A 13,692-nucleotide genomic window follows, 5' to 3' on the forward strand; every position below is an offset into this window, starting at 1 on the left:
ATCTCTCAATTATACTGCTCGTGTATATAATATTATATGTTGTTGTTTTTAGTTCAAAATTTATACACAGCATACTTCAAATATTGCAGCAAATATTAAACCAAACAAAGTATCAACAAGACACTTCAGTTCTGTGATGAATTTGTTTGAAATATATTATTAAGAGTGGAATAATAAAGCACAAGGCATGAAGACAAAAGACTCAACAAAGAAATACAATAAAGCTCGAAGAATACAAATTATCACGACACAAGCAAAGTTGAAATAAATAAGAAATGTAAGGTTAGTATCCTTGGCATTGACTTCCTAAGCCATACGCGAGAAAATTGCAACGAAATTTCGACTCAAGCTTATCGCTTTAGCCGATCGAAACGTTTTTTTTTCCTCTTTCTTTTGGCATTTTGTCACCGATATAATAGAGCTACCGTAGTGATGATCTAAAGGGAATTTTAGTTTATAGTTCATTTCTGTCGAGTCATGTGAATTATTGTGAATATATCGAAGAAACAGGGGATTTTTAGTGTTGAAACGTGTTCTAATTTCGATTTGAATAGATGAAAGTTTTGATATTAAAACCGCACACTGTCTCAGGGGAAACCCTCGATAATAACGTGTTCATGCAAGCGGGTGACGAATTAATTTAGTGTTAATGAATGGGTTGTATTACATTTCTTTCAAATTGATTTGAATTTGTCTGTATGAGCAACAAGATTTCCTTGTTTATGACGAACGAGAAACTTGAAGTTTTTCTAAGAGTTCTTACAGCGAGCTGAGTTTGTGCTAAGTTTTTTTAACGATGAATGCCAATTGCGTCATAGTTGTGTAAATGATGCCATCTGATAACTATATAACATACACAGAAAATCATATAACAGCTATCAGATACTGGCTGTGTCGTATAGAAACACATATGCAGTTGTAAATTTCTTTCTAAAGAATGAAAAATCCAAATTTAAAAGTAAACTCGTGTTAACTATGCCTAGAACTAGTTTATAAGCTAAAGTTAAGCCGGTCGCTAGCGATATTAACAAAAGGTTTGCACAAATGTTGTCAGGGAATTTCCCTGACTAAACTAAATCGTGACTCGCAATAAAATCGGGTATTTCCGACACGAGGGCGATAAGAAGCGAAAAGTTCAGCAGTTTGCAAGTTTGAAACAAAGCACAAAAGGAAATTTCTTCATTTTCTGCCGGGGAAAACCGAGAAAAACTAATGATGTGGCGAAAGTATAAAACTGCTGCGGGAAGTTCCTTTAAAAATATAGCCATTTCGCAAGTTTTTAAAATAGAAAATTTTCGAAAAATGAAGGGTATAAAAGGGCCCCCACGTTTTGAGAGTCTTTTAAATTCGGAGCGAGGACATATAATAGCATTGTTTTGGGTGACAAATCATGTCCGATACTCAGGTTTTACAAATTCAAGGAGGGACACCTCTAAATGGGGCTGTCACAATTTCTGGAGCGAAAAATGCCATTTTGCCATTGATGGCCAGCGCTGTACTAACCGACAAGCCTGTCGTTTTTAAAAACGTGCCGAATATTGATGATGTTTTTTCAATGCAAAAGCTTTTGTGGAGTCACGGAGTCGCCGTCGAAGTGAGAGAATGGTCTGGTGAACTCGAAGTTGCGATCCAGGCCTTAGATCCGCGGCCAATTCCCAACGATCCGACGATTAGCGGCCAATTCCGAGCATCAGTTTCACTGCTCGGGCCGTTGCTTGCGAGGCTTGGCCATGCGAGGGTATATTTGCCGGGCGGAGATGCAATTGATAGCCGAGGCCGACCCATTGATATACATATAACAAATTTGAGAAGTTTGGGGGCAACCGTGACAGAAAATATGTTTGCAACCCCCCCATATGTTGAAGCGTTTGCACCTTCTGGTAAATTGTCTGCTTAAATATTTCTTTATTCTTTCTATATTGTTCACGATATTGAAGTATGAAACGGTTTCGTTAAGATTAACTAACCCTGTTTTATTTCAGCTGAGCATTCTCAGATAATTATTACAGTGGACTGTTACTCGTAAGAAAGTTCTGTGAAGATAATTTCTTATTGATCCAGTGTTACTACAGGAGGAAACCTAAACTAATCTAAACTTTATTTATACTGGATAGCTCGATCAGTTCTAAACTGTTTTTCGTAGAGGTCTAGTAAGGATCATCTCTTATTGATCCAGTGTTACTACTGGAGGAAACCTGAACTAACTTTATTTATACTGGAAAGCTCTATCAGTTCCAAACAGTTCTTCCTAGAGGTCAAGTAAGGATCATGTGTTATTGATCCAGTGAAGTTACCAAAGGAAGAAAAGTCTGTTTTCAGGTTGATTCAACTCGATATTTTTTTGTTATTGACAGGTCTCAATGCTCCTCGACGAGCGTTGACTTTGCCGAAGGTCTCTGTTGGAGCCACGCAAAACACCATAACGGCTGCATGTGTCGCGAGGGGAACAACTACCATTGAAAATGCCTCGGTTAATCCTGAAGTACTGGATTTGGTGAAATTTTTGAAAACTTTGGGTGCTGACATAAATGTCGACAAAGCTAACCGAAAGATTACGATTCGTGGCAAAAATAGGAGTGATTTGAGTCGAAATACCGTGCCGAATCACACAGTAATTCCAGATAGAATCGAAGCTGGTACCTATGCTATTGCTGCAATGATTACAGGTAACCATTCTGATCATATTCGGTTTTTAATGTGTCTCATGAGTCCTATTGTTTCGGACAAAAGAGCTAAAGAATGGATCAGTGGAGAGACGAATGGGAGCACCAAAACAAAAAGGGTTCGTTAGAGAAGGGGCTCGTTAGAGATTTAAGCCTCTAATGAATAGGACTCTCATGAACACATTAGAGCTGGGCCACACCCAATCACTGGCCTTTAGTTTTAGTATAGATCAGTGAATACATCTGAAATTTGAATCACTCAAAAGTGAGATTCTTACGCGGTCAGTTACGTGCCAAAATCATATTTTTGATTAGAATTTTTTTTCGCTCAAAGGTGGAAGCATTGAATTGAGAATGGGGGACGCATCAGACCCACTTATATTGGAACTGTTAGAATCCGAGTTCTGGCGTTTACTCGCAGCTGGCGCGGACGTCGTTCGCACACAACGAGGAGTTGTTCGCATCTCGCGAAAACGAGACTCCAGAGGTCGTAGCTTGTTACCTATCTCCCCCGTAAGCGTTGTGACCAAGCCCTACCCAGGGTTTCCCACAGATATGCACCCTCAGTGGGCTGCACTGATGTGCTTCAGCAATGGTCAGTCGTGGATTAAAGAGACCATTTTTGATGATCGTTTTTATTACGTGGAACAGCTGCGGAAAATGGGCGCGAATATCCATCGCGACTCTCGTGACCGAAAAAAAGTGAATATTATTGGAAATGAAGAACTGGCATTTGATGAGGTAATTTCATAAATTCTAGACGGAGCCCATTATTTTATCAAACCAGTTCGCAGATCGCAGATCAAATTTTTATTGATCTAAACGTTTGGAAATCTACCTGAAAAGAGCCTGTTTTGGAATTGAGCCAAATTTTTTGGTCGAAACAAAAGCTACTTAACGCAATTAATCTAATATTAATCCAATCCAGACCTGAATCTCATAATATAATTGCATTATTCCGATTTCAGGATCTAGTCGATGTTGAGGCCAGCGATATTCGGGCAGGCGCGGCTTTGATCTTGGCAGCTCTTGCAAGACGTGGTGTTACTCGCATCACTGGTCTCCACCACATCAAACGAGGATATGAGAATTTTCTAAACAAGTTTCAATCATTCGGTTCTCAAATGTTTGTTTATTAACATTTCTTGAACAATTTTAAAACCTCCCAATAATATTTTGTATGCAGTTTTTTCTTTAATCATATCATTTTGTAGAAAGACTTTGTAAGCTCTGGGAGTTTGTATCTGAATAGCCCAGAAAAAGAACAATATTACTTTTGCACAGCATGTATCTCATAAAAGGGTAGAAATAAGACCGATAATTCTATTTTGATTATCCAAGGTCGAGTCTATTCATTTGATGTAACTCAACCAGTTTTTTTGCCTAAGGTAATTCAATAGCATAGTTCTGTAATAAAATCTGCAACCTCATCTAACGGTACTAGATCAATACAGTTTATTGCTTTGCGCTCAGATTATTTGGAATTCCAAGAATATTTCATAACTGAATCGCTTATTCAGTCTTTGGGCTTTGATTGGCTGGCGTGTTCGAACGTTGCCTCGCATTGGCTGGAAGTAAGTGGCGGTGATTGGTGCAGCGACGGTGCTTTCGATTTTGTTCGAGATATGAACACGCGGTAGCGTAGATCAGCGGTAACTCGCAGGAACGTAAACAAGATAATGCGGGAAATGCATTCGGAGCACGGTAACCTTTGGAACTTGAATTTTAATCTCTTATTGAGCAAAAATACCAAGAAATGAATGAAAATGTAGTGGATTTCGTTGGTGGCTGTCTTGGAGGTATTGAAAATATAGCTTTTCGTTTTCGCAATCGTTCATTTAACGAACACAAGACTGTTGGAATTCCTGACATCATGTGTGCTCTTGTCTGAATTTTTGTTTACACGTGGGACTCTCTTATAGGGGGTCATCATTTACACGGCCTAAATTTTACTACAAATATAAAAATCCTGGCTCTACAAAGCAAGCGAAAGGTCTCTTAAATGCCAATCCGTGTATTTTTCGTATGGAAAAGAATCAAAAGATACTTCGGGAAATATTTAGGGTAAAAAAGTTAAAAGCCCCATCTGGGAAAAACGCCGGCTGGAAATAATTTTCATGTCGACACAACTCTAGGAATGTACTATGTACATGTTTTTTTTTGCGTTTGCGAAAGACATATCGAGTATAAATCCATAAATCCGTGTACAATGAATTCCATTTTACTTGAAAAGCCTGGTGAAAACAAAGCCTTTCTTTCATAAAATAAATTGTGCTAGGTAGCATTACAGTAAAGTAAAGAATTTTAATTATTCATTGCGTTATATAATTTCCTTGACGGCAAAGGACAGACCCAAGCGAAAGACTCTAATTTTATCGTTTCTCATTGCATTTTAATACCACCTTTGAGACTAAACAAAGAACTTAATTTTCGTTTCAATGTGGTATAAAAAAAGCTACTAAAATTTCATAGTAGCAATTATCCACTTAATTATCATATAAAGTAAAAGTTAAAATGAACGTGTGTTGAATTTTTAATAGGCATGGCAGGAACCGTTGCTGGTCACCCATTTGATACGGTGAAGGTATGATCAATGTTTGATGATTGTGTGTTAACTTGCAATGTTTCTGGGCAGCAAATTAACTAAACCCAATGCAGTACTTCTTTCTCAATAACACACAACATTCCATACGCCAGGAGTGAATATATTGCACAAGAGCTGAGCTGACAGACCTTTAGCTTCTATTTGGAGTTTTTTCTCTTTCAAATGTATATCGTTTTCAATTCCATTGGCAGGTTCGACATCAGATGCAGAAGCATGGGGAGCGTGTGTATCGCGGAGTCTTCAGTTCTGCTTGGAGGATAGTAAAATATGAATCTGTGAGTGTTCTATGCTTTGTAGCTATTGTATTATAATGATCAATAATATTATATAATTATGTGATATTAACCTATGTAATGATGAATTAACAATGCTATATACCTATAGATCCTTTTTCTTTTCTGTTATCAAACTATAAGTTGTTTAAATCTAGACCATCATAATTTGATATTTCAGCCATATTATCGATACACAGTAATAAATTGTATTCATTTAGGTTACTGGGTTATTCAAAGGAATGGCATCACCACTGGCTGGACAAGCATTCATCAATGGTTGTGTATTCGGTGTTTACAGTGAGTCATATCGTCGTTTGCAACATGTCCCATATACTGTATTTTGGGCTGGCTGTGTTGCTGGTGTTGCACAGGGCATCGTCACAGCCCCGCTGGAGCTTGCGAAGATCCGCTTGCAAGTGCAGGGCGAGGGGATGGACCCTCGGAAAATGACAATATCTGAGAGGAAAAAGTTGAGGTATACTGGCTCAATTGATTGCATGTGGAAAATATTCCGAAATGAAGGCTTGAGAGGATTTTCAAAAGGAATGTGCGTCACTGTAGTAAGAGAAATTCCTTCCACTGGAGTGTATTTTTATGGCTACGATGAGCTATGCAAACTTGGACCAAGGTCCAAATCGAAGGATGAAGCTTCTCCAGCAACTGTGCTTGTTGCTGGTGGAATTGCAGGTGTCCTTTCATGGGTTGTCACCTACCCTTGTGATGTGATCAAGTCCAGATTTCAAGCAGATATTGATGGCATATACAAGAGCAGTATAGATTGTGCAATTAAGAGTTACAGAGCTGAAGGTTGGCGGATGTTTTTTCAGGGCATAAATTCAACAATTATCCGGGCATTCCCTGTCAATGCTGCAACATTTGGTGCTGTCGTAATGTTTGCAAGGCTTGTATACGGTGATGAGAATGATATGTGGTGATGTAGCATAGTGTTGGCGAAAGCCTGCTGTGCTTATAGTGTAGTTAGTTCTTAAAATTTTGGCAAAGATTTGGCTCTTTCTCAGTATATATGCCAACAGTTGATTATTAGAGATTAAATTTAATATATATGTATTGAGAGAAAGCCGAAAATTTATCCATTCGCCAATAGGATATCTAAAATTTTACGTACTGTTCTTTCACCAAACTTATTCATAAATTTATCAGAAGAATTACCTTTGTAAATCTGTTAGCTAGATAGTTAGTTTACTAATCTGATCCTAATCAAATCCTAAGAAATTTGTTAGTGATTTGTTAGTATACTAATCTAATCCTAATCTAATCCAAAATTCAATAATAAATCCATGTCCAATATCCACAAATTTAATCCTCACTCAAATCCTTTAAATGTAGTGTTAGTAATCGGTTAGGATCAGGTTTAGGATTCAGATAAAATCCATGACTGGTCATGGATGACCAAAACGGGCAAATCCACCAAATGGATGACCTCCTTTCACCGGAAATTGCCGAATATTTCTGCCGGTTTTTCAAATGGTCACGCCTTCACACTCCCCTAGCATAACGTAACCAGGCAATTCTTCGTGTCGATTTTGAATAAAATTACTGCCCACATCTCCGTTTTTTTGGCCTTGTTTCAGCAAATTGAATGGAGATAAATGTCCCGAAAGAATACAAATCTAGACGTCGTTTTTTGCCGTTAATAAATGCCAAACAATCAACATTTTAAGCAATAACAACGGCCAATATCAAAGTGTTTTTTTTACTTGACACGTGGGTATTTTCTGTGAATGCTACAGCGGGGATGTTGAATGATTTCATGAAATATTTACGAAGGCATTTCAAGACGAAGTAAATAGAAAAATGGCACTCGATTTTTTCGCCGGTTCTATCGGGGGTGAGCCGTAATACGTTGTTTGTATGTGCTAAAGAACCTATTTGATAAATGTAAACAATTGTTAATGTTTAAAGTGAAGTGTATTTATTAATCAGATTAAATTTATCAAGGCGAAAGTATTCGCAAGTGGTTCGTTTAGATTACTTTGTTTAATATATTAAAGCATTTTCTCTAAGGGAAAAAATGATTTCTATCATATCACACTATTAAATCATGACTATTGTGGTTTTTATTATCTTTTATCCGCACATGCATCAACCTACTTATATCCAAATCTTTAATGCCAGCGAATGGATGGTTTAATAGAACAAGTGTTAATTTCCGTGAAAGATTAAATACGTGTAAATGCCTTGCAAGTTATTAAACAACAACCAGAGCAAGCTGGACGATTATATATATTTATTATATATTTATATATACAAAGGATAAGGTCATGGTTTGGGAAAGATGCCTTGCATCTTGGAAATCATTGAAGGAGAAAATTAAGTGGGAAGCTCTCAGTCTGTTCTTGAGAACGCGTCACAACAGCGAATAATTTATATAACTAGCATTCTTCCAATTTATACGCATTGGATATTGTTCACCAATTAATTAACAAACACCATTTGTTCAATGTTAACCCATGGCTGTTTGGTTGCCAGCTATGCTTATAAATTTGTAGCCTCAAATGGTTTTACTTGTCAGTGTCTCAGTGATATGAAATAAAATGAGTTTAATGTTGTTTAAATATACTTGTTAATTGCTTGTGATTTGCACCATGTAAATAATTAATTTCTAAGTTATAATAATAACTATCATAATACAACTATAATAATATACAACTATAATACAACTATATTTAATTACACCATGCAAAACTTCAAAGAACATATTAATGTTTAATTTCTCATTTTATAATTCACAGGTATATCTGGTGTTTTTGTGGGACATCCATTTGACACTGTTAAAGTAAGAATAAATCATCCTTAATGATTAGTAGTTAATTCACTGAAGGCCAGTTCACTTTGTTTAATTGTTGGATCCATTTTACTTCTAATGTATGGAATGTAGCCTGTTATTGATAAAGAAATACTGCAGTGGCTTCAGCTGATTTGCTGCCTAATATACATTGCAAGTCAACAGACAATAAAACATCGATCAGAAGTGAATTGGATCTGACAAAATTTGATCTTGAGAACTGACCTTAAAATAATGAACTGGCCTAGCTTGCAACATCAATGGGGAAGGGAGCTTGTACACAAATTGAAAACACACAGCCATTATCATTATTAGGGTGCATCCCTCCTCTTTCCATTTCTAGTGCAAAGACCCCTAGAAAACACACTGACATATTCCAACACACACACACTCACTCTAACACATGACCACCTACCTATATATAAACCTTATTTTTTCTAATCGACTGGTCCCAATGTTTAGGTTAGGTTGCAGACACAGCCATCCAGTAGCTATTCTGGAATGATACAATGTTTCTCAAAAATTATCCGAGAAGAATCGGTAAGTGTATTTGAAAGTGGACAACCTTGTGCAGAGGTGTCTGAGATAGAGGACAGTTCCACTGCTATTCTGCATGTTCACCAAAAATGACCAAAAAGTAAAGTTCATTTCTTAATTTTTTCAGGTATTTGGTCTTTACAAAGGCTTACTGCCTCCTCTTGCTGGTTTTGCAGCTATGAATGCAATAACCTTTGGTGTACAAGGGCTGACATATCGCCGCATGGAACCAGGCTGGAAGAGCCTGTTTTTGTCTGGTACCATAGCTGGTGTTACCCAGTCGCTCATTGTTTCACCCATGGAGTTGGTGAAAACACAACTGCAACTACAGGGTCAAGGCATGAAATACAAACACGTTATCAGACATACCCCGGACGAGATGCTACGGTTTAATGGTGCATGGGATTGTCTGAGAAAACTTTTTATAAACGGTGGTTTGAAAGGTGTTTACAGAGGGTTCATCGCTACGGCTGCAAGAGAAGGGCCTGGAATGGGATGTTATTTTGCTGTCTACCACGCGCTCTGCTCAAGAATGGCGAGGTCTCGCGAAAGCGTGCATCATTTGGGCATATTCCACTTGTTGGTCGCAGGAGGTGTGACCGGCTCCATCTCCTGGATTTTCACATACCCCGTTGATGTCGTTAAATCGCGTTTTCAGGCAGATCTTAATGGAAAATACGTCGGACTGATCGACTGCCTCAAACAGACGTATAAATCAGGGGGAATCCCTGTGTTTTTCCGTGGCTTGAGTACGGCCATTGTTCGTGCTTTTCCCGTCAACGCAGCGACGCTTTCGACCGTTACTTTAATACTCAGGACGCGCGTCGATCGATAGTAAATAAGTAGAATTGTATTAGGCGATAAATTCGATAATCAAATCGTATGGAAATGTAATCAATAAATCGTTTGACGATTAGTATTTTTTTGTATTAGACCTGGCAGGAAATTCGGTTGGTGGGCATATAACCAGTGTCACAGTAATGGATGTAGGTTTCAATAATGGTGTAGCTTTTGGACGAAATAACAAGAATAAAATACAACAACATGATTAACAATAAAAAGTATATTTCAATGAAAGAATTATAATCTCGTTTTAGCTCTTTCCAAAGACGTAAATGTTTATATCGTATTTTTCGTCTCGACATAAATGCAGTCTGTTCGCCCTATTAGGGTCAGCATTTTTGTCCCGTCGGAGGAGGTATTATCACGTGGTTCCACTGTAATACCATACATAGGTGGTAGACATGAGAGTGTCCATTTGCGGTGCAACGGAATAAAAGCGCGAAATCGTCGACTTTTTTACCGCCAGTCGCGAAACAAAATGTTCGAATCGGGCGAAGCAAGATGGCGGTCAACAGGCTCGCCATTCGTGTCTTCAAATCAGAAGTAATAAAATCTTGTTGTTTTCGGCATACAGGACGTTTCTTCTGCATTAAACCTCTTGGATTGTCAGAACATCTCCGTCAATTTTCAGTCCAGGGTCAGGGAGCAAGCAAAGTGAACTTTTTAAAGAGATTTTCACCACGTTATATGCAGTATGGGAGGTACTATGAGAAGGCGAAGGAGAGAAAAGGTCCCTCGCTGAAGACATGGTTGTATGTCGGTGCTGGTTTAATATTAGGGAGCGCTGGTGCTGTTATTTACCTTGGTGAGTGTACCATAACAATTTGTGTTTAATGAAATGGTGTGATTTTACTCCCACCCCTCTCCCCATGGGTGTGTGAGGGGGCACAATTAATGTTGTTGAGGTGATGGATGTGGGACAAATAATTGGACTTTCATTAAAATTTCCTGCCTCAAGATACGCATGCTCACCCTATTTCACATGTTCGGACTGCTGAGATAAATTGTTATACATTTGGTATGTTTAGGCTGGCCAGATACAGGAATCGATGGAAAGGTGATTTTCAATAAATTTATAAAAATTGTCAAACCCTTGCATGGCAATATATCCAACTATTTATTGTTTTCAAATTGATCTGAATTACTTTATTTTGTTTCATTAGAGTCCAGTTGCCTACAGTAATGGTAGGTTATTGAGTTTGTTGATTATCTTGGAACTTACTAGGGTCATTTATCATGGAAATAATGAGATTGATGGGTTTTTATGGTGTTATTTTTCTACTTTCTGAAATTCTGAGTAATGCTCTATTTTCAGAGCCCTTTCCTAAGTCATATCTGTACCGTGCAAGAGACATAGTAAAGGAAACATGGGAGGTATGTATCTTACTCTAAAGCCAAATTATCTTGAAATCTAAAAACAAATTAGATTGGCAGTCTGTATTTTGCATTCAAAGTTAACTCTCAAAACCAGAAATGAATCATTGGTTACAAAGATTGAGGTGCCTTGGGGACCACAATATGATCCAGTACAATTTCTCATGCCCTTAAGGATTTTTTCAATCTGTGCTAAAAAGCTATTTTCAGAACCATCCAGTGAAATACTTCTGCCAGAGCCACTCACAGAACCCTATTATCAACCACCGTACACATTGGTCCTGGAAATGACTGATGTCCTTATTCATCCTGAGTATGATGTAAGCATAAATAATTTTATTTATTCAGGGTGCACTGTTGGGTAAAAGTAATGGCCCCATGTACAATTGAGAATCTGGTGTTTTTTCCAACTCTCTAAACTTCAGGTTTTTTTAGCGCCAAAGTGGTTGGAGGTTTCGCAAAAGACCTGGGGTGGACGCATTTCTTTCTCAATGTAAAACTCCGTTGTTTGAAATCGTTGTATACACACATGAAAATGGATTTGTAAGTTTTGTTAAAATACGAAACAATTTCGACTATAGCATTTTGCAACTCTTGATTTTTGCAACCCCTGATTTTCTCTTTTTGATAGATGTGAACGAGTGGACAGTTACGGATGCTCTGATTTATAAGTGCTCTTATTTGCGCAGCCGTAACTTATCCACTCGTTTACATCTCTCAAAAGAGGAAATTCGCGCAAAAAAAGTTATAGAAGAACGAGTATATCTACTTGCAGGGAGCTATGCCAATTTTGGAAGGACTGGATCCAAATGGTTTCATCACGTATCGTTTGTTTCGTGACGCGACGAAATATACAAACGGTACCCACGTCAAGGTACGGTTCAAGACACGGAACCACAGAATACCTAACAGAAGTAGAACTCTATACTATTTTTTCGTAAGTGTGATTCGTCAACCCATATTTAGTATTGGCAGGGGGGTGACTACCTCAAAAAAATGCACTTGCTAAGTGACGAATCATGATGAATCACACTTACGAAAAAAGTACAGGAGTTCTACTTCTGTTAGGTATTCTGTGACGGAACTAAGCAATAACAACATTCGGTCGTTGAGCATAATGGGCTGTGTGTTGTGTGCTGTTTCGACATCTAGTTTCGACATGTTTCATGTCTTTACGTTATCTGCCTAGAAAACTGATTATCTACGATTAAATACTGTTAATTCCTAGGACTTGGGCAGTTTGAATCGAGATTTGTCAAAGGTCATCATGATTGATTGTGACGCAAAAGCAACCGTTGGTTATGAAAGAAATACGATTGTGTTGAAGAAATGGACCGGGGATTCATCGGATCGGACCCTGTTTGATCTAACTCCGCTTTTGCTTGGTAAGTATTCGTGTTGGTGGTACCGGTGTGGTTGCAGCGAGGATGCTTCGTCTTCGGTAGGCGGGGAAGAGGTGAGGGGAGGTAGGGATGAAAGGTGGGGAAGAGGTGGGGAGGTAGGGGGAAGAGATGGGGAGGGAGGTAGGGGAAAGTGGTGGGGTGAGGTGGAGAGAAGAGGTGGGGGAAGAGGTGGGGGAAGAGGTGGGGGAAGAGGTGGGAGAAGAGGTGGGGGAAGGGGTGGGGGAAGAGGTGGGGGATATAAGGTCCTGTCTGTCACACTATTCTCAACGTTTCTTCACCAGCGATTGCAACTTCCAAAGTTGAAGATGTGCGGACAGTTTTGGATTATTATCGAAGTGAAGATGATGTTGTTGAAGCTTTCAAGCGAAACCAAGCGAAACTTCGTGAACAACAAGAAATTCTAAATCAGAAACAGAAAGAGCAAGGCAGCCAGTGGGGTGGTCTCTTTGGTGGGAGGATATTCGGAGGTGGAAAGTCATCTCAGGTTTGTTCCACATGAAAATTGATCAGTTTTCCTACTATTTCCGTTTCATTGTTTATCGGTATTCCACAGAAACCTTTGCATGTGTGCGTTGAAGTAATTTTAAAATATTTTTAACAGAATTTGAAAAGGGAAACGTGAGAAATAGGGGAGAGAAGATATGAATTGTGAAGAACCCTTCCCCTGCATCTGTGGACATACAAACAATTTAGGATGTACCATGATTAGCAATCGCTATTGAAATATGACCGAACTTTTGGCTTGACTGAGCAACCATTGGTCACCCTGTATTTTGAATAAGTACTCTGTACCACTACAAATGCAAATTACTTTTATATTTTGTAGAAAATGCAAAAAATACAAACATCGATATTTGATTTCAGTTCGCAAATAAAAGAAACCCAATTTTGTCGGAAAAAACTTGCATCTTTTACTCCAAATTTCCGTCATATTCCTGTACGCACCGCGTACCTTTTTTTATATTCGGACGCATTGCGTACCCATTTTTTGTAAAGCGACCTTTATCTCAAAGTTTACACTTGCATATGTCCCCATGCTGTCTATATTTCGTACGTGATTAGCAATATTTTCCATGCCGATGCAAAACTATTTTACTTTGTTTTGACACTGGTTTTATTTATAGAAGCATCAAGTATTCGTCCCATTAAGCGACGCTAATTGTTTGAGGGTTGACACGAGTAAAGT

General features: G+C 38.4%; 2 protein-coding genes across 2 annotated transcripts; both read left to right on the forward strand.

Moving 5' to 3' along the window:
• The first annotated feature begins 291 nt into the window (after window positions 1–291).
• LOC114520193 lies at window positions 292–9,924 on the forward strand. The gene is made up of 12 exons (XM_028540420.1): window positions 292–1,880; window positions 2,355–2,666; window positions 2,998–3,404; window positions 3,632–4,462; window positions 5,204–5,247; window positions 5,460–5,543; window positions 5,762–6,474; window positions 6,891–6,895; window positions 7,309–7,392; window positions 8,297–8,340; window positions 8,812–8,889; window positions 9,014–9,924. Exons 4-12 carry the CDS (start codon window positions 4,420–4,422, stop codon window positions 9,719–9,721), a joined length of 1,803 nt encoding a protein of 600 aa, XP_028396221.1. The 5' UTR covers window positions 292–1,880; window positions 2,355–2,666; window positions 2,998–3,404; window positions 3,632–4,419; the 3' UTR covers window positions 9,722–9,924.
• Window positions 9,925–10,230: 306 nt separating this feature from the next.
• On the forward strand, window positions 10,231–13,395 carry LOC114520062 (mitochondrial import inner membrane translocase subunit TIM50-like). Its single transcript, XM_028540266.1, has 10 exons — window positions 10,231–10,534; window positions 10,758–10,786; window positions 10,893–10,914; window positions 11,045–11,103; window positions 11,304–11,423; window positions 11,539–11,646; window positions 11,879–11,977; window positions 12,332–12,488; window positions 12,788–12,990; window positions 13,108–13,395. The coding sequence occupies exons 1-10, from the start codon at window positions 10,231–10,233 to the stop codon at window positions 13,126–13,128; spliced, it is 1,122 nt and encodes a 373-aa protein (XP_028396067.1). The 3' UTR covers window positions 13,129–13,395.
• The last annotated feature ends 297 nt before the right edge of the window (window positions 13,396–13,692 follow it).

The sequence above is a fragment of the Dendronephthya gigantea genome, unplaced genomic scaffold (assembly GCF_004324835.1).
Source record: "Dendronephthya gigantea isolate DGI-Jeju-01 unplaced genomic scaffold, DenGig_1.0 000015F, whole genome shotgun sequence".
Taxonomy (NCBI): Eukaryota; Metazoa; Cnidaria; class Anthozoa; order Malacalcyonacea; family Nephtheidae; genus Dendronephthya; species Dendronephthya gigantea.

Bases quoted from the DNA above. Each gene is read 5' to 3' on its own strand.
- LOC114520193 (XM_028540420.1), top strand. From the start codon at position 4,420: ATGAATGAAAATGTAGTGGATTTCGTTGGTGGCTGTCTTGGAG. The intron at 5,544-5,761 runs GTGAGTGTTCTA...GTATTCATTTAG, and splicing joins GGATAGTAAAATATGAATCT to GTTACTGGGTTATTCAAAGG. The intron at 7,393-8,296 runs GTGAGCCGTAAT...TATAATTCACAG, and splicing joins TTTCGCCGGTTCTATCGGGG to GTATATCTGGTGTTTTTGTG.
- LOC114520062 (XM_028540266.1), top strand. From the start codon at position 10,231: ATGGCGGTCAACAGGCTCGCCATTCGTGTCTTCAAATCAGAAGTAATA. The intron at 10,915-11,044 runs GTAGGTTATTGA...CTCTATTTTCAG, and splicing joins TCCAGTTGCCTACAGTAATG to AGCCCTTTCCTAAGTCATAT. The intron at 11,647-11,878 runs GTAAGTTTTGTT...ATCTACTTGCAG, and splicing joins ACACACATGAAAATGGATTT to GGAGCTATGCCAATTTTGGA.